At 43.8% G+C, this 21,501-nt stretch overlaps 1 protein-coding gene across 3 annotated transcripts in view; it reads right to left on the minus strand.

Moving 5' to 3' along the window:
• LOC126268104 (uncharacterized) overlaps positions 1-21,501 on the minus strand; it is a 634,297-nt gene that overhangs the window by 191,711 nt on the left and 421,085 nt on the right. Inside the window, exon 1 of one of the 3 annotated variants that reach the window (XM_049973618.1) lies at positions 11,155-11,215. The exons of the other annotated variants lie outside the window; for them this stretch is intronic. Within the exon in view, the coding sequence (XP_049829575.1) occupies positions 11,155-11,193 (39 nt within the window). The 5' untranslated portion in view covers positions 11,194-11,215. Of the gene's footprint in view, positions 1-11,154; positions 11,216-21,501 lie in introns of those variants that run through there. 3 annotated transcript variants of the gene reach the window in all.

The following is a 21,501-nucleotide window of genomic DNA, read 5'->3' on the forward strand; positions in this document are numbered from 1 at the left end:
TGGTGTAAGTGTCGTTCGCGATGCTCTATTAGGGTGTCTTGCAGTGTATGTACGTAGACGAAAATGTTTACGCCCGTGCAGCTAGTAGTTGGGATCGTGGCGCCGTCATGTGATCCCGGAAGTCGGACGTATGTCACAAAAAAAAAGTCCATTACACACTAACATGTATAACATAACATTTAGACGCGTGTGGTTTGATAAATAAGTTGACCATTTGGTGTATAATGCGTCATTTTAGATGCCATACTTACAACTTCCGACGCCACATGAATTTTCCACGGTCCTACAGATTAACGGAACTTCGTACAAAAAATAAAATGTCTATAAATAACCACTATAAAACGACAGCAACCAGTGCCGAGTGCGCAGGTGAGACTTTAAACTAATTCGCCCCAGCTAATTTCTGTTACACTAGAGAGCGTAATTACAATTAAATTATCCGAGTGCAATGGTTTCACTTGAGCAGTCGAAGCTGGGAAAACTATTTTTATGTTCATGGTTGGTTACGATGGACACGAATTTTCTGTGACGTTTACTGGGTAAAGTTTTGTTATTAATATGATTATAGAAGAATGGGTCTAACTTGAACGAACACAAATTCCTTATTAGCACCCAGACATGTTTCGGAGAAGTTTCACGATCATCAGTGGATTAATTTATTTTCTTAGCTTCACATATTGCTTTTCCTCTGGCTGTACAGCCGATATTTTTTACTCCAGTTTGTCATTTCTTCTTGCTTCCACTTTTTCTTGTCTCTATGTGCACTGTACTATCTGGCACGCACTGCGTTTATAAGGCATTCATCTGTGAAAAATTTTGTTTTATGTGCTCTCAAGCATAAAACACAAAACAAGATGGCGAAATATGTGAACGTCTAATTCACTGTGATACACTGCGTGCTAGAAAGTACAGTTCATAAAGTGGCATGAAAAAGTGGAAGCAAGAAAAAATGAAAAACTGGAGCAAAACATATAGGCTGTACCGTAAATGACAGCCAGTCAGATAAACATCAAAATATGATACTAAGAAAATAAATGAACCCGCTGACGATGAGGAAATTTCCGTGAAACATTTTCGGGTGTTTGAAAAAGGAGAATTTGTATTTGCTCAAGGCAAAATCAAATTTCCATAATTATACACCTGAAAGCAAACATGGACAAAAAGTGAATTTCAAAACAAGATGAGTACCTTGAATATTAAATCATCTACGCTAAGACTACCGCGGTTCCACTATTTTTGTAATGTAAAAAGCCGGAGAGCAAAAACAGCGCTGTAAAAGGATGATCAGTAAGTGCAATGTTATTAACAATTAAATTTTGAAATACCACATGTTTCAATTTTTACTAATGTCAAGTGATTTGTTTAAATTTCTATTCCAATAAGTTCAGCAGGAGTTTGATCCATTGAAAGCGTATTGATAGACACACTCCAATAACTTCCCTTACCAGACAATTTTTCGCGCTCTCATCGATGACTGGCTGTCGTTTTATGGGTGTAGCTCCACTACGGTGCAATACCAGCCTGTTTCTCGGTTCTACGCCTCCGAGCCTTATTATCAGTCTTTTTTTCTCCAAGCTGTGTACTCGTATGAAAACGTTACTACCAGAAATGGCGCATTTCAGTGCATGCTTTAAGTCCATCACGTCTCAGAACGCTTCGAATCATCGACACACACAACTCCGCACTCACTACGGTGTGCCGGCGTCGATTAACATTATGGACGAAGTCTCATCCTGTGTGCTATCCCCTTAATTTACTACATCTACACGCACACACACGATTCTCACAGCGGAATGTCCAGTGAATGATGTGAGAGGCCCATTTATGAGCGTTCGATAATTCTACACCATCTATACTCCCTCACAAGCTGTGAGCTGGAAGAGTCATCCACCACTTCCTCTCACGCTCTCCCATCGTTTCAGGGCCCCTTACTGTCTGAGATTGGCCTAACGGCGAGCTCTCCAGTCACACAAGGGGAGGCCCAGCTAATCTGTCTCAGCACCATATCTTATTCGTTTTTCATTTTATCGTCATTTTATTACCTCGCCAGTCAGGGTATGGGACGGGAAAGATGGGGAAATGGGTTCTCAACAAATCTATTGAAATAGGAGAGGGCAGAGCGGTGAGAAGAGGAATCCTGACGTGGGGAGGGAAAGTACTATTTTGTTAAAGCAGGAAGCATGGGGAGATGGAAAAGAGCCACCGTGGTACAACAACCGAGTTAGAAAACTGCTGCGGAAGCAAAGGGAACTTCACAGCAAACATAAACATAGCCAAAGCCTTGCAGACAAACAAAAATTACGCGAAGCGAAATGTAGTGTGAGGAGGGCTATGCGAGAGGCTTTCAATGAATTCGAAAGTAAAGTTCTATGTACTGACTTGGCATAAAATCCTAAGAAATTTTGGTCCTATGTCAAAGCGGTAGGTGGATCAAAACAAAATGTCCAGACACTCTGTGACCAAAATGGTACTGAAACAGAGGATGACAGACTAAAGGCCGAATTACTAAATGTCTTCTTCCAAAGCTGTTTCACAGAGGAAGACTGCACTGTGCTTCCTTCTCTAGATTGTCGCACAGTTGACAAAATGGTAGATATCGAAGTAGACGACAGAGGGATAGAGAAACAATTAAAATCGCTCAAAAGAGGAAAGGCCGCTGGTCCTGATGGGATACCAGTTCGATTTTACACAGAGTACGCGAAGGAACTTGCCCCCCTTCTTGCAGCGGTGTACCGTAGGTCTCTAGAAGAGCGAAGCTTTCCAAAGGATTGGAAAAGGGCACAGGTCATCCCCGTTCTCAAGAAGGGACGTCGAACAGATGTGCAGAACTATAGACCTATATCTCTAACGTCGATCAGTTGTAGAATTTTGGAACACGTATTATGTTCGAGTATAATGTCTTTTCTGGAGACTAGAAATCTACTCTGTAGGAATCAGCATGGGTTTCGAAAAAGACGATCGTGTGAAACCCAGCTCGCGCTATTCGTCCACGAGACTCAGAGGGCCATAGACACGGGTTCACAGGTAGATGCCGTGTTTCTTGACTTCCGCAAGGCGTTTGACACAGTTCCCCACAGTCGTTTAATGAACAAAGTAAGAGCATACGGACTATCAGATCAATTGTGTGATTGGATTGAGGAGTTCCTAGATAACAGAACGCAGCACGTCATTCTCAATGGAGAGAAGTCTTCCGAAGTAAGAGTGATTTCAGGTGTGCCGCAGGGGAGTGTCATAGGACCGTTGCTATTCACAATATACATAAATGACCTGGTGGATGACATCGGAAGTTCACTGAGGCTTTTTGCAGATGATGCTGTGGTGTATCGAAAGGTTGCAACAATGGAAAATTGTACTGAAATGCAGGAGGATCTGCAGCGAATTGACGCATGGTGCACGGAATGGCAATTGAATCTCAATGTAGCGAAGTGTAATGTGATGCGAATACATAGAAAGATAGGTCCCTTATCATTTAGCTACAAAATAGCAGGTCAGCAACTGGAAGCAGTTAATTCCATAAATTATCTGGGAGTACGCATTAGGAGTGATTTAAAATGGAATGATCATATGAAGTTGATCGTCGGTAAAGCAGATGCCAGACTGAGATTCATTGGAAGAATCCTAAGGAAATGCAATCCGACAACAAAGGAAGTAGGCTACAGTACGCTTGTTCGCCCAATGCTTGAATACTGCTCAGCAGTGTGGGATCCGCACCAGGTAGGGTTGATAGAAGAGATAGAGAAGATCCAACGGAGAGCAGCGCGCTTCGTTACAGGATCATTTAGTAATTGCGAAAGCGTTACGGAGATGATAGATAAACTCCAGTGGAAGACTCTGCAGGAGAGACGCTCAGTAGCTCGGTACGGGCTTTTGTTAAAGTTTCGAGAACATACCTTCACCGAAGAGTCAAGCAGTATATTGCTCCCTCCTACGTATATCTCGCGAAGAGACCATGAGGATAAAATCAGAGAGATTAGAGCCCACACAGAAGCATACCGACAATCCTTCTTTCCACGTACAATACGAGACTGGAATAGAAGGGAGAACCGATAGAGGTACTCAGGGTACCCTCCGCCACACACCGTCAGGTGGCTTGCGGAGTACGGATGTAGATGTAGATGTAGATGTAGATCTCTGGACGAATTTCGCGTTCAAGTAGGGGGAGACGGTTAGAGTTTCTTTAGGATAAGATATAGAGAGTGTATATGTCCGAGATTGCGGTGGATGTGTTGCTGAAGGAACGGTAGAGTGCGAGAACTGATAGTCAGGAATGAAACTATAAGGTTGTTGGTGTAACACCTTTCAGCGAACTTGACAGCACGTACAGGACGTAGCAAATAAAAGTGGCCCGAACGTTTTCAGATCACTTGTGGTAGCATTAACGGAGGAGGAAAAGACCGAGAGTTGCTTCCAACAGGGAGCAATTGCCCATATAGCCACCCGAACCTTGGAGCACATTTACTCAATCTTCACGCCTCACAGAGTTGTTACCAGCCTGGTAGCGGCCCTAGCTGGCCACCCAGGTCACCTGATCTGTCAGTGGGAGATTATTTGTGTGCGCACCCCTCAAGTTTAAGATGTGTAGCAAAAACGCTCATAGTGCGACCCTCATAGTCTTCAAGAACTGCTGCAGAACATTTTGGATGAGACTGCAGCAGTTCCAGCAGTCCAGCTGCGATCCGCTTTCAGCAACATTCTAACCAGGGCCCACAAGTGCCAGGAGATCAATAGTGGTCACTTTCAGCGTCTGATATAGTCAGGTTAGTACTGTATTTTCTTTCCTCTACTGTGTTTCTTAGTACCCTGGAACTCTGTTCTCTGGGCCACTTTTATTGCCCCATCCTGTATTAATCTACATACCCTGAAGGATTGGGCACTTTCGAGTCATTATTTCTCGATGTTATAATTTTCGCTACCAAACAAACAACGAAAAGTAGGAATCAGGGAGTAAGAATTACTATGATAATAAAGTGAACAGGAGCGGAAAGAACAACCATAGGTGGAAGCACAATCGGCAAAAGACACTACTAGCTAGGGCATAGCCACCTATGGTAAACTAACATACACCAATAAGCGACAAACGTCGGCAAGCCCCTGCATATCAGCAACACTGACTGGTCATTACCAGCTGCTATTAGAGTCTACCAACAGGCCACAGCAGGGACACCGACGAGCTCGCCCACTGACGCACAAACAATTCGCCGACACCACCCTACACTGTGCATACGATATATGACCCATCGGACACAAAACGATGATAAACCATACTGTTGCAGGTTGCTGACGCTGAACAAGAGGTCAGCACCGGCACCCAGCGGCAGCTGCCGAGCAACACCACCGCTCAACGTCAAAGTTATCGACATGCATGATACCCACTACTCACAAAGCCTAGCCTTGCACGGCCTATTGCAGGCAGCAAGACATCCGCTACTGCTCTTACCACCCGACCAAACTATCGCAGAGGTTTTTTTCCTTGTCACTTTTTTTTCCTCTGCCCTACAAACCGCTCCCCTTCGTTCGAATTGGACACAGTCTATCTCCAGATGAGTGCGTATTAATGGTTAACCTTAACCAGACGTACGCAAACATCGCAGTACCCACATCCTGCGACAACTCACTTTAGTGAAAACTAACCCTTATGCATAGATGGCAGTAGACCTCCTTTTGAGCTGGCCATCATGCCGGTGTGGGCGTGGAGGGGCTCTACCTCTGTTAAAAAAAAATCAGGAAAGCAGTTGACACAGTTTTCCACTGCAAGCTGTCGACGAAGGTCCGAGGATTTTGATTAGCTACCCAGATGTAAGAGTGGCTCGAAGAGTTTATAGGCGTTAGAACCCCGTACGATTTCCTGCACAGCGAGTGTTCAACAGAGATAAAGGTATGGTCAGGAGTGCCACAGAAAGTGTGGTAGGACCGCTGTTGTTCTCTATATTTATAGATGATCTGAAGGATAGGGTGACCACCAGTCTGCGACTGTTTGCTGATGACGCTGTGAACGGGAAAGAGTCGTCCTTGTGCGACTGTAGTAGAATAAAGGATGAAGGACGGAATTTTTATTTGATGTGATGAGTGGTAGTTTGCTCTAAATGCGGAAAAAATGTGAGTTCATTTAAATGAGAAGGAAAAGCAATCTTCTAAAGCTCAAATACTTATGGGTGGGGTGATGCTTGACAGAATCACCACAGTTGAGTATTTAGGCGTAACGTTGCAAAGTGATGTGACATGGAACGAGGATTGTGGAAGGAGGGGCGAATGATAGACCTCGGTTTATTGGGAGAATTATGGAAAAGCGTCATTCACATACAAAGTAGATTGTTTATTCGATCTTGAGTAGTGCATCAGTGTCTGGGATTGCCACCAGGTCGTGTTAAAGGATGACATTGAAGAAACTCAGAGGCGTGCTGCTAGATTTGTCGCCGGCAGGTTCGATCAACAAACGGGTAATACGGAGATGGTCCGTGAATTCAAATCGAAACCTCTGAAGGGTAGGCGAAGTTCATCTAGCCAAACATTTCAAGGAAATTTAGAGAAGTGGCATTTGCGACTGACTGCAGAAAGATTCTGAGGCTGTGAGCATATATTTCGCCTAATGCCCTCCAAGACAAAGGAAGAGAGGCTCACACGGAGGACATAGTCACTCGTTTTTTACACGCTCAATTTGCCAGTGGGAGATAAAGAAGCTTGCACATGTTAGAGTAGCATGGAGAGCTGCATCAAACCAGTCTCAGGACTGAAGACCACAACAACAACAACAACAACAACAACAACAACTAGTAGTGGTATCAGGTATGCTCATACATGCACCGCGTGGTGACTTTCGTAGTATATATGTAGATGTAGATTTACATGTAGTATGGACACGTAACCCGAATGTGGCGTACGGCCGGATCTCGCGGCTAGCAGCGGAGAGCCACAAAAGCGAGGGAACGATTCGTCACAATGGGCGGCGGCAGATGGCGGCAATTTATGTCTGCCGGCTGTCTGCGCGTTCATTACTTACTGGCGGCAGATAGCCGAGGTCCCGCTGTGCCGAAGAAAGCACAGCCACCTGACGCCCGCCTGCGTCCTGAGCAGGCAGCCGCGCCACACGCGCTATGGACCGGAATCCGGTCCGCGCCTGCCCCTCACACAGCCATGCCCGCGCACTAAAGGAGGGCGACCGCTTCTACATCTTTCCTTGTCATAAAAGACGGGACACAAAGAACGGCAGTCGCGAGGAAAAAGAGTTGACAAATTGTCACAAGTAGGTGAAAAGTTATAGGAAGGAAGAGAGATACTGCTGATCTTTTTCTTAAAAAATTGTTCTTCATCGAGAACACATCTCTATCCCTCATCTGATTACCAGTGTCACAATGACCCACAGATTATCCTCTTATGTAGATGGAAAAGCAACCATCTTTTCTTGTTTACAGGGTAGTCCATTGATAGTGACCGGGCCAAATATCTCACGAAATAAGCATCAAACGAAAAAACTACAAAGAACGAAACTCGTCTAGCTTGAAGGGGGAAACCAGATGGCGCTATGGTTGGTCCGCTAGATGGCACTGCCATAGGTCAAACGGATATCAACTGCGTTTTTTTTTTTTAATAGGAACCCCCATTTTTTGTTACATATTCGTGTAGCACGTTAAGAAATATGAATGATTTAGTTGGACCACTTTTTTCGCTTTGTGGCAGATGGTGCTGTAATAGACACAAATGTATAAGTACGTGGTATCACGTAACATTTCGCCAGTGGCGACGGTATTTGCTTCGTGATACATTACCCATGTTAAAATTGACCGTTTACTAATTGCGGAAAAAGGTCGATGTCGCTATGACTATTGTGATCAAAATGCTCAACGGGCGTTTGTTATGTATGCTGCTCGGTATTCAGGACGACATCATCCAAGCGTCCGGACCGTTCGCCGGATAATTACGTTATTTAAGGAAACAGTAAATGTTCAGCCCCATGTGAAACGTCAAGCACGACCTGCAACAAATTATGGTGTCCAAGTAGGTGTTCTAGATGCTGTCGCGGCTAATCCGCACATCATTAACAGACAAACTGCGCGAGAATCGGGAATCTCAAAAACGTCGGTGTTGAGAATTCTACATCAACATCGATTGCACCCGTACCATATTTCTATGCAGAAGGAATTGCATGGCGACGACTTTGAACGTCGTGTGCAGTTCTGCTACTAAGCACAAGAGAAATTACGGGACGATGGCAGGTTCTTTGCACGCGTTCTATTTAGCGACGAAGCGTCATTCACCAACAACGGTAACGTAAACCGGCATAATATGCTATGTTGGGCAACGGAAAATCCACGATAGCTGAGACAAGTGGGACATCAGTGACCTTGGCGGGTTACTGTATGAGGTGGTATTATGGGAGGAAGGATAATTGGCCCCATTTTATCGATGGCAATCTAAATAGTGCAATGTATGCTGATTTCCTACGTAATGTTCTGCCGATGTTACTACAAGATGTTTAACTGCATGACAGAATGGCGATCTACTTCCAACATGATGGATGTCCGGCACATAGCTCGCGCGCGGTTGAAGCGGTGTGAATAGCATATTTCATGACAGGTGGATGGGTCGTCGAAGCACCATACCATGGCCCGCACGTTCACCGGATGTGACGTTCCCGGATTTCTTTCTGTGGGGAAAGTTGAAGGATATTTGCTATCGTGGTTCACCGACAACGCCTGACAACATGCGTCAGCGTATTGTCAATGCATGTACGAACATTACGGAAGGCGAACTACTCGTTGTTGAGACGAATGTCGTTCCACGTATTGCGAAATACATTGATGTTGACGGACATCATTTTGAGCATTTATTGCATTAATGTGGTATTTACAGGTAAATCACAGTATAACTGCATGCGTTCTCAGAAATGATAAGTTCACCAAGGTACATGTATCACATTGGAACAACCGAAATAAAATCTTCGAACGTACCTAAGTTCTGTATTTTAATTTAAAAAAAAACTACCTGTTACCAACTGTTCGTCTAAAATTGTGAGCCACATGTTTGTGACTATTATAGCGCCATTTTTCACCAAGCGAAAAAAGTGGTCCAACTAAAACATTCATACTTTTTTGCGTACTACACGAATATGTAATGAAAAAAGGGGGTTTCTATTTAAAAAACGCAGTTGATATCCGTTTAACCTGTGGCAGCACCATCTAGCGGGCCAACCATAGCGCCACCTGCTTTCCCCCCTTCAAGCTAGACAAGTTTCGTTCTTTGTAATTTTTTCGTTTGATGCTTATTTCGTGAGATATTTGGCCCGGTCACGATCAATGGACCACCCTATGTCTACATATTTTCAGCCCTCCACCGCTAGAGAGCTCCAAATTGTAGCGCTTAAAACGGTGATGTGTGACAAAACTATGTCTGTGGGTGAGAAACAGCGTGCTGTAATCCAGTTTCGAATTCGAAGAGTTCGTCCACACATGGGGCACCGCCTCCTTGAGGATGTCAGTTCCACACCATACTCGAGCTCTGCGGCATCTGGAAAAATCCAACGCCTTGGTTTCACTGTCGTCGATCGTCCTCAATGCAGTCTCGAGATGGCCCCATTCGATTTTCACCCGTTTCCAAAAGTTAAGGAACGCCCTCGAGGACTTTACTTTGGCAGTGATGAAGCGGCGCACGCGGAGCTGAGAGCGTTACTCTGTCAAACATTCTACAATGACGGTATCGACAAACAGGTCTCTCGTTGTGTTGTGTTCGTCCCCAAGGAGACTATGCTGAGGAATAAATAGACTTGAAGAATGAAGGAGAAGAATATTAATTACGTTCGTTCCGTTTTCACGTAAGAGAAACTGCTTTTCAGCACGCCCTCGTAAACTGATGTCCTGTGCTCGCTGTCTGTCTGTAAATTCAGGCTAATCTGAGGATTTTGATACGGTTTTCCGTAATAGACTGATTACGAGGGAGGTTTGCGTATATGTTTTATAAAAATTTTTGTGCAAATTGGCAGAACCGTGATAAATAAAAATCTCTGCTGCTATGGAAACGATGCTTTTTTCCATCTAACTGTGACAGGCTAAGGACACCCGACTATCAGGCCATGCCAAATCGAAACATCTGACGTTTATACGTTCCAATAAAGCGAAATCGCGCCGAAAATTTTGTTCTCTTGCAGGATGCCTTGCATTCAGAAAAACGTAGCAACAATTGGTAATAATGCCATCAGCTGTTACAAAAGACGCAGTATATCTACACAAAAAGACACAAGACGCATTGACAGACGCAAAAAAATTACGGAAAACCTGACCTTTCCATCACGATGACGTGTAATCTGAATACGCCAAACATTGAAGATAACATCCATCCTAATGCAAAACCCTAAGGCAGGTGTTTTATCTAAAATTCTGAACCCCATTATTTTTTATAAATAAACCATATATATTTGGTCCGAGATTTGACACATGTACCGTTGATCGGCGAAAACATAGGCCGCCACACGTACATCTGCTTCTACGGCTAATCAGATCAGACTAGACCAAATCGACAGTACAATCACAACAGGGCAGCAGAACAGGAAGACTACATATTCGTGGCTGTGGAAGACAAATGGGTCATGGCCCATGTAAATATATTTTATAAAAGAACCTTTTATCAGGTGTGCTATGGCAATGGGAAAAATGAGACATCTGGAGTGCATTCAGAATCTTCTTACTTCGTTCTACACCCCTCCTGTATAAGAAAAGTTAGGATTGGCATGTGTCTTGCGTCCAATGTAGTTCCGATGTCGAGCACAGTTCTGTATTCAGTAGACATTCGAAAATCTTGCTTTAAGAATAATATCTACTCAAAAACACTAAACAAAGTGCTTTGTTTTGAAAGCGGACTACGTCGTAAGGAGTGCATTTGTGCCCTAAAAAGCACACTCTCTCGCTAGCTTGCCCTGTGTAGGGAGAGTATTGTAAGGGCCGAACTGAAGATTATATATCGTTCTCATTTCGCAACAGAATTTCTGTAGCTGTTATTCAGCCTTATTGTTACTTGCAGCAGATGGCATGCAACATTTTATTAACTATACTGTGAATAAGCGAACATTCTGTCACTCAGAAATAATAACAAAGTCTATATGTAGAGGAAGTAGCAGACCTAAAAAAATGTTCGGTTATTCTCATTGATTTTTTAAGCCAACCTTACCTCCGCATTCGTCGATGAATTATTTACAGCCTGCCCCATCCGAACAGCTCTGATGTTGCGTTGTACATACCTGCAAACAGGAAGAAAAGAAATTATTTGATAATACGCCACAAAGTATTCGTTTATACATATATAATTTAAGTCGTCGGAAAATAAAGTACAAAGCATGTCGAGGGAGAGAAAAAGAGAGAGAGAAAGGTGAACGCTATTCTTTAAGCGTTGATTTATTTGTTTCTTTAAAGCTGAATTCTGCTAATGGAGCTTATCTCCATCCATCCAGGAGACATATATTCCCACTCGTTAAAAGACACAAGAAAACGGTGGTCAGAAACAGGCCACACTCTCAAGAAAGAGATATAATAGACGCTCAGTGGCGTTCCGCTAAGTTATATCACATCGCGTTAGTATGCTACAGGCTAAATTACAGTTTGATTCGCTAGCACAAATCTATATTCATGTATCTCCAAGCGTATTTCATTCAACTAGACAAAAGCTGTCGCCGTTTATAAATTGTAATACTCTGAGTGCCTAATTGAAGTCGTTAGCTGCGGTTTTCTGTTGTAGGGTACTGAAAATCCCCGAAGAAGATCGTGTCTTCCGAAACACTTATGCCTGGACCAGCATTGTACTGTGTCGTCAATTCTGCCACAGATTTCGCCTATCCTGCCGATCAGAGCGGTCAAGCGTCCGACCTCCACATTCTGTGATATGGAGTGGATGGCCAGTAGCTTTTAGTCTACTCGAAATTTCTCTGTCCTCCAACCTCTTTCCAAACTTCTCACGACAGCAACAGGCGAACTGACAATAGCAGTTTGCGAGGTACTTGCTCCCAGGCGCCGGGCCATAATATCCTTTGCCAAAGTCACTAGTGTGTGTGTGTGTGTGTGTGTGTGTGTGTGTGTGTGTGTGTGTGTGTGTGGCATTCCCTCCGAGTGGCTGGACTTCTGTGGTGAATGCAAATGGATCGAATTCATCTTTATTATTCTTAAGCAGGGTCTTTGACTCTAGGTTTGTAGAACCTGTTGAGGTGGTGATTCCTGATTTATTTTAACGTTATATTTTATTTTCTTTGCCTTCACTTGGCTTCCAATTTACGTAATTATGGCAGATCTTCTACAATGGTTCGGCGTATCTTGACCGTGTGCCACCATGGAGAACGTCGGACGTCATAATCCAACCTTGTTGAGGAGTTTCGTTGTGGATATCCGAATCTGATCGCTAAGGGGTGGCATGTCAAATTCAAAATGGAGGTCCTGGATCAGGGACCACGGAGGAGTGTGTAATATGGCCCAACACCAATTCTAGATGCCTGGAGGAGGCCTAAGGATGTGGGGCAAACAGTGCTCCATGTCAAGTAGCCGTAAAGTAACGTCAGAAGTTTATTGCAGAATAAAGGCGGAACTTGGTCCAGGTCCGTAGTTACGTGCTGGCCAGTGTTGGGTAGACCTGTGGAGAAGGCGTAGCATCTTGCTTCGTTTCTCTGGTACATGTGTGTTAAAAAGTAACTTGTTGTCCAGGGTAATACCAAAATATTTATCTCTGTCCATCCAGCTGAGAGGTCAACTGTGCAGAATCAGGCAATCACGGGATCGGGCGTCGGCGTGTAATCATCACGGCGTTCGTTTTTCCTGCATTTAGTTTGATACAGTTTTGCGGCGTCATTGCTCAGTTAACGTCAGTTGGGCTGGCGGCTGTTGATGACGGCATTGACTTGTCGGCTACCGGTCAACAAAGCCGTATCATCAGCAAAGTGGCTAAGCACCACTAAAAGCAGAGCTGGAAGGTACTTAACGTAGACGACAAAGAGAATGGGCGACAAAACGATCCCTAAGGACTGCAGCGTTGTCCTCAAGCTGATGATTCGTTTGCCGCAGTAGTCAGGAAGGACGAGTAGGTAATACAATTTCGCGATCAGTTTGTTACGCCAGACCCGGTACTATATCGAAACAAATGGTAGCCAGTGGTGTAGCCAGACAAATTCACATTATACGGGATACAGTACGTATGAGATCCGTAGAAGTGCAAAAGTCGCTTATGTCAATGGATTTCCCCATTTGCTCCCCGTATCGGCTCTGGAATGATTCCCTAACCGTCTCTGCTCCCCTTATATTGATTGCTTACAGCGCCACATCCCATTAACGCCACCAAGCGTGATTGTCATGCTGTTGGCAGTGGTTATAATGTTTTGCCCCATCAGCATGTACCAGTGAACCTCCCCATTCTGTAAAAGAATCGGACTCACACGTATAAAACAATTTCAAACGCTTGATTACTTTACAAATGAGTTAATGTGCTATTTGACTCTATAAACATGTAAGCGACAAAAGTTTAGGAAAAGGTTTGCAATTAGGCTTAAAGTTCGTTGGAAGTCACTAAGTGTTCTCATTGTGAAACACTGGACGAATATATTCTGCGTAACCTGCGCTCCATTTCAAGCAGAAGCAAGATTTTTCACGCATCTCAATGTACACGACGTCTTAGCTCCTGAGCCACATGTCGTTCAATGACACGCTTTTGCAGGTACATTCAGCTATATTAGTACGAGGCCGCGCTGAAAAGTAATGCTCCAGAGCTGGAGAAAACCCTTGAAGCTTTTTAGATAAAACAAACGTTGTTAGCATTCTACATCTTTATTCTGCATGTCTACATATTTGCAATCCTCTACCGAGAGGGCTCCGAGTTGTGGAGTGTAACATGACGGTGTGTAGCGTAACTATTTCGGTGCGTGAGAAACAGCGTGCTGTAATCGAGTTCCGAATTCGAGGAATTCGTCCGCACGTGGAGCACCCTCTCCTTCAGCATAATGCCAAACCACGCAGGAGAGCTGTGACACCTTCAACAATCCGAGGCGTTGCTTTCACTGTCATCGATTAGCCTCCACCCGATTTTCACCTGTTTCCGAAACTTAAAGAACACCTTTAAGGACTTCAGTTTGATAGTGGCAGTGGTGAGGTTGTGGCACCGTCAACAAAGTCAAACATTCTGACTATACTAACAAACTGGTCTCGTTGGTAGAAACGTGTTCGTTGTCAGGGTGACTACGTTGAGAAATAAATGTGTAGACATGAAGAATAAATATGTAAAAATTAATTACGTTCGTTTTTTAAAAAAGCGTTAAATGTTTTTACATGAAAAATTCGGTGGTATTACTCTTCATCACGTCCTCGTACACTCTGTTTGCAAAGTGTGTTGCGAATAGTTAGTAGTAAACAAATAATAAATTAAAGTTTCATGCCTGAGGCTGATGTTTTATTGCACGAACAGCGAAAATGTAGTAAGGAATAGGCTTTTTTCCTTTTATCAGTTTGTGGAGGGTGTCACCGAGAAAAGGTTTAAAATTATGTGTAAAGCTTATTGGAAGTGGGCAAGTGCTGTCATTGTCAAATATTGGATAAATATCTCTTTATTTTTCTTGCCCCTTTGTCCTGCACATGCGCAGAGTCGGTATCGTTAATAACGGCTGTGGCATGGATACTTTAAGAGTTTGTCCAGATATCCTTCTTGTCGCTGTCTCATTCCCCCCCCCCCTCCCCCCCTTGTGTAAAGTTATGCGAGTGAAAGTGTGCAGAAGCTCATCTAATAACTGAGGTGAGAGTTGGGTATCAGACCGGTATTCACGTAGTCGGATGTGGAAAACAGCCTAAAAGCCTCAAGTTGTCCAGCACGCTGACCCTCATCGTCAATCCGCCGGGCTGATCCGATCCTGGGCCGGCGCATCTCGCAACACTTGGACACGCACTGCTATCCGGGCGGATCATCAAAATACGAGTACGTGCTGAATATAGTCTGGGTATTTGGGCGCAGCCAGTTGGTTGCCGGAAGACAGAAACACACACAGTTTCTATCGGTAAACACTTCTCAAAATGGTTCAAATGGCTCTGAGCACTACGGGGCTTAACGTCTAAGGTCATCAGTCCCCTAGAACTTAGAACTACTTAAATCTGACTAACCTAACGACATCACACACATCCATGCCTGAGGCAGGATTCGAACCTGCGACCCTAGCGGTCACGCGGTTCCAGGCTGTAGCGCCTAGTACCGCTCGACCACATCGGCGGCTAGTTCACGACGTATGTAAGAGGTTAGGTAGACTACGTTACAGTTTGCAGGAGACTGTCAACGGAAGATGCTGTTGTGTGTTACTAACTCACAAAGCGTCAACGTTGTGGCAAAATGCAGTAATATGCGAAAGGGAGTGCTGCTTTGTGGAAGGACGGGCGACGCAAACTTAATTAGTATTAATCACAAGAATTACAATCGTTTAATATGTAGCAGTATTCGTCAGGAGAGATACATTGTAATTTGAATGAAGCAGTTAATAAAATTATAGATATCACGTCAGACATTAATGCACATATTTCTGAGGGAAATGAAAATAGCCTGTTCTTGACATTGGTAATTTTATGCAACGCCTTTGTTCCTTTTCTTCACACTTCCTCTAAATGATGCCGGAGTTACAGCGTCCATCTAGGAACAAAGGCGAATTACTCCTTACTGCGCATCTTTAAAACGTTACATCATTTAATATTATTTTAGGATTTTACTGAGCGGCTGGTTGTTGAAGATGGTACGCAATCATTTGACGTGCTACTATGAGACTTAACTGCTGAGGTCATCAGTCCCTTAGAACTTAGAACTACTTAAACCTATCTAACATAACATCACACACATCCGTGCTCGAAGCAGGAGTCGAATCTGCGGCCGTAGCAGTCGCGCGGTTCCGGACTGAAGCGCCTAAAAACCGCTCGACCACCGCGGCCGGCAAACACTTCTCTCATAGTGTTAAACTTGGTAGAGTATGATACCTCTTAATGAGTAGTTTATGGCAACATTTTTATAAAATCAGTCCATAACTACATGAAATACTGAAAATCAAGTTTTTGTTGCTCCTGAAAGCTGTTAGGCAAACTTTAACTCATATAGGGATACGGGACAGCGGTTTTGTTATACAGACTGCTACTTCCATTCCTTGTAATACCCACTGTTAATTAAGATCGAGGTAATGAGTTATCTTTGATACACATGACGTCTGCAATTGAATCGCATGCGCTTTTTTTGTATTCCGTGTGCACTCATTCTGTTTAAGGGGGTAGAACGTCAAACGGGAGAGGCGCCACAGGACATTTTATTTTCTACTGTCTATACTTTTACAAAGAAATTCAAAAAACTTTGTCAGCATGACCAGGAAGGGTTCAGGATTCACAATCCTAGCAGTGGATGTTCAAAAACATAACAAAATAATTTTTTTTAGATATGAAATTTCATCATTTTTTCACTTACTGTTGGCTGCATTTGTTGCTATAGGTACATTTATTTTCACAAGTAAGAGAGATTCTTTGATGAATTTTGCACAGCATACAAACCATACTTACAGGTGTATGAAACTCTAGAATTTTCCAAATCTATAAAAAACTGTGGTAAAAATTGAGATAATTAACTACAGAATTTGATTTTTTTCTAAACATAAAGTTTAAAACGTAACAGCTCATTCATTTTTTCATAAATTAAATAGATTCTAGAGTTTCAGACACCTGTAAGTATGGTTTGTATGCTATACAAAATTCATCGAACAGTCTCTCTTACTTACGAAGAAAAGCGTACCTATAGCAACAAATACAGCCAATAGTAAGTGAAAAATTGATGAAATTTCATATGTAAAAAAAAATATTTTGTTACGTTTTTCACTTCCGCTGCTACGAGTGTGTATCCTGAATCCTTCCTGGTCATGCTGACAAAGTTTTATGAATTTGCTTGTAAAATTATAGACAGTGGAAATTAAAATGTCGTGTGGTGCCTCTCCTGCTCCAAGTCGGCCTGTTTGACGTCCTATCCCCCTTAACTAGACGACAGTCTTACCAGAAATAAAAAAGGACGGTAACAGCAAGGGCTCCGCCGTTTTCACCCTCCCAGAGAGTTTCCTTCACGGCGAAGCAAATCGTAAACGAGTCCAACTTATTGAAGACAGTCCGTACTTATTGAAGACAGTACGACCAATCCATCGGGTATTTTACTCTTCGGTCACAGCGCCGAGTAACGTAGGCGAGCTGCTATAGCTTCCGGGTCATTGGCTCGAGGTTTTGTTTCCTTATTGGCGCTCTCGGAGACTGAACTTTAGGGAAGCGTGTAACAGTGGTGTCAGGAGAGAATGCGCGGCTGGGACGGTGATGTACGTCCCGGAAACGTGGGTCTGGCCCGCAGCGACTCCTCACATTTGTCCGTGGGACTGTGGGACGCAGCCCAGCCTCAACCTGTCCCCGGCCGCTGCTGCCGTCCTCCCGCCTCGCCAGCACCCAGTCGACGCGCGGCGGCGCCCCGCAGCTACGACCCGCTCGCCTGACGGTCTGCGGTTAGCTACGTTTACAGCCGCCGGTTCTGCGCCGTAATGCCGAGTAAAGCCTAGTGTCAGCTGCAGCCAGCAGTGGGGCTCAGCTCACCATTCACTGTCGAACGAGAGACTTTACAAAGTTAACACACTACTGGAGTTGCCACGAAAAGCACTATCTTCGCCGCAGTGTGAGTAACCAATACCTATACTCACCGCGCAACTCGGGGAACCTTCAAGATTTACGAAACAATGAGGTGCTCGGCGATATTATGTACACTAAAAGGCGCTCTAACAACATCGTGAGAATTCCCAAGCGACTGGGAAAAAAGCGCAGGTGATTACTGTAAATAAGATAAGTAAAAGAACGGACACGTATAATTATAGTCTAGTAACCTCAGCACCGTTTTTTTTTTTAGCTACTTAGTTGGGTGCCAACAACATATTTTCGCAATGGGAGGAGGAAGTTGGCGGTTGACATTTCAGGAGAAGATCCTGCCGCAACGAAAAACGCCTTTGATTTAATGACAGCCACACCACTTCACGTTTTATGTCATTTGCGTTGACTTCCCTATTTTGCGATAATATGGGTAAAAATGATTATTACTTTTACTATTTCGTCCTCTTATCTGTGTTTGTTGCTTTTATTTCTCTCCTTTCGATTTCGAAGCAACTACTGCATCGTCTTCCGGTACCTTAACGCTTTCATCGATGTGTTTTTACCACTGCAAGTATATCGGTTCAGTATACTCCAGTATCCTCTGTTCTGATAACTATACGGCTCAGACTTTTTGTCTGAGCTAATTCACTCTTGGTGATAGACAAGGGTGACCACATTACAACAGATCATATTTCTATCAGTAGCATCTCGTGCGGGCATACGGAGTTATCATGGCTACTCATAGTAATGTATGCCTTTCTGGTCACGAAACAAGATAATTCCTAATCGTAAATTATGTTACAACCATCCAGCTTTTTCCACTTTTTGACACGTTGCTATACAAGGGTTGTCCAGAAAGTAAGTTCCGATCGGTCGCTAAATGGAAACCACAGTGAAAAGTCAGAAACATTTTATTTGCGGGAGTTAGCTACACTATCCAAATACTTCTCTATATAGTCGCCGTTCCAACTTATACAGTTGTCGGAGCGTTGTACCAACTTTCCAACACCCTCGTCATAGAAGACCGCCGCCAGTGCTTTCCGCCAATTCTCTACGCTGGCCTACAGAGCGTTGTCTTCATAGCCAGCGGTTCATGTGAGCAGAGATGAAACTCAGACCGAGACAATTACGGGCTGTATTGTGGGTAATCAAACATTTCCAATAGAAAACGATGTAGGAGCATCTGCATTGCCCCTGCAGAATGCGGCTGAGAGAAGAAAACGCAAGACAGCTGTGTAATGTTGGCTGCATAGATCAGGCGAAATATCTCACCAGGCCCTCATACTTGGTGGGAGACACTATGGTTCTAGATATCTTTATGTGCTCCCTGTGTGCTCAGGACTAAAAAGAAGGACGTAACGCGATTAACGGGCATACAAGAGACACTGCCCAACATACCTGTGCAAAACTTCATCGGATTTTCACTATGCCGCAACACTGCAGAAAGTAATCACATTTTGTATGACTCTCTTTTGATGTACCATTTGATGAAGTAACTAAATGTATTATCGTATGCGGGTAAGACAGTAATAAGATTTGTTTCAGACACATGGTAATACATTTACAACAGAACCACTCACCTCAATATGACGATTATTAAGTCGCTACTGGTTATGATAAGATAACGTGGTAATTGCATTAAATGTCTCTTTTGGTGTGGGTTCCCCTTATCAGGTGCGTGACATACAACATTAATATGTCAGTGTGAAATTAAAGCTTACCCTAAGTAAGGTTGTGTGTGGAGAAACATCGCTTTGGGAAAGGTTTGGGATTGCTGTCAGGTCTTCTTCTTTTCGTTATGACTACCACAACTAAATCGTATGAGGCATTATGCGTGGCAGGGGCGTATTACCGTTAACCAATTGTGCAGCGTGTTAAGCAAAGTAATCCATATTTTGAGAGGTGGCAGTATGAACCAGAACAAGGAAAAAATGGCCAGTAATCATGGGCTCTAAGACGCATACGTTAAGAGTTATGAGCACTTTTCAGTAGAATAGTTCCGTTTCGCACTAACGAAGATTAACAAGTGCTCGTAACTCTTAAGCGTTGTACTATAGAATGAGAGTATAGTGGAAACTTTTTCTTGTTTTGGCTCACACTATCATCTCACAAACTCTAGAATACCTTCTTTTATCGCGCTGTGTATTTGTGTTGAATGATCTTGCAAAACATCTACTATTGTAGCTTCAAATTACTTTGGACTTGGTCACCCACTGGTGTGATCAACTTCAGGACGAAAGTAACTTTCGCATATTGCGTCACTGCCAAGTGAAAAAGCTCTACGGCACTCGAAAAAAAAAAGAAAGAAAAAAAAGAAAAAGATGGCTAGAAATGTCATTTTTATTCAAATACACTGAAGCCAGCTTGATTTTTGATGGTTGCCTGGACATTAGAAAAGGCGAAACGTGGTTCTTAATAGGATGTGTGATCACTACGGACAGCAATGCATGCTGTGCACCGTGCACCCACGCTGGCCATGGGGTTGATAAGTTGTTTTGGTAGGGCCTGGAGTTCCTCTGTTAGAGCGTCCAACTGCTGAGTGGTCATTGATGCATGTGGACCGACTGCAAGAAGTGGCTCCGCGCATCCCACACGTGCTCAATGGGATTTCGGGCGGTGGAACAGGCAGGCCAGTTCATCTACCGAGTGTCCTCTCGTTCCAAGAGGTCCTGCATCTATTCCATAAAAATGAAGTGAGGGCTGAATATACGCTGAAAAGACGCACATGGGTAAGGAGTACGGTGTCACAATAACGTTGGCCACACTCATCCATGCCCGAGGCAGGATTCGAACCTGTGACCGTAGTAGCAGCGCGGTTCCGGACTGAAGCGCCTAGAACCGCTCTGCCACAGGGCCGGCTCAACATTATCGTTTTGTAGATATTCGTACATACGGGATGTTTACATGGAATGATATAGGTTCCTGATTTGTGGCCAATCGTATGTAAACATTAGTACGCCTACAGCACTTCGCAGCTGATCTGTATCGTCCTCAACATAATACACCATCCCATTTCTTCTGGGTGTTTGGCTCTCTCCATGCGTCACAGAGTGTATATTTGGGCTATGAGGCTCAATTTACATTGAAAACTCTCCGAGACAGGCCTGTCAACCTACTAGACGTTGTTAGGCATCGGGCTACTTCAGTCGCTATGTATATTAAATGTGTTCACAGTTGCGAATATGGACAACCATCGGCTGTATAATGGAATGACGACTATGAAAATTTGTGCCGGACTCGTACTTAAACCCGGATTTCCCACTTATCGCGAGGGGTCGCCTTACTATTCGGCTATCCGAACACGACTCCTGGCTAGACCCAGACTTTCATATGTCGTCCATTATGTGTCTACATTCTGTACGCATACATCAGCTGTGTATATTCCCTCACAGGGGAGACATTTTACTTGAAAGTCGTTTGCCCGGTGTCGGCGGATAAAGAACACAGTCACTGCAACATTGTATCCATCCGCCGACACCGGCCAAGTGACTTTCAAGTAAAATGTCTTTCCCGTATGGGAATACACATAACGAATGTATCAGTAAAGGTTATAGTCACATGGTTGACGACATACGGAAGTTTAGGTGTGGCCGCCTATCGCGTTTGGATAGCCAAATGGTAAGGCGACCACTGGCGATAAATAGGAAATCCGGGTTTAAGTACGAGTCCGGCACAAATTTTCATACTCGTCATTCCATTACACAGCTGATGATCTTCCATACTGGCAACTGTGAATACATTTAATGTATATCATCAAGACCGTAGTCGCCGCAGTGCATGTTCGAAGGAACTTCACAGCGTATTTTTGAACAACGCAGGCGCTGCAATATTGTATGAGTCTCGATGATCCGAAGCCCCTTCATTG

This window comes from Schistocerca gregaria, chromosome 1 (genome assembly GCF_023897955.1).
Source record: "Schistocerca gregaria isolate iqSchGreg1 chromosome 1, iqSchGreg1.2, whole genome shotgun sequence".
In the NCBI taxonomy this organism is placed as follows: Eukaryota; Metazoa; Arthropoda; class Insecta; order Orthoptera; family Acrididae; genus Schistocerca; species Schistocerca gregaria.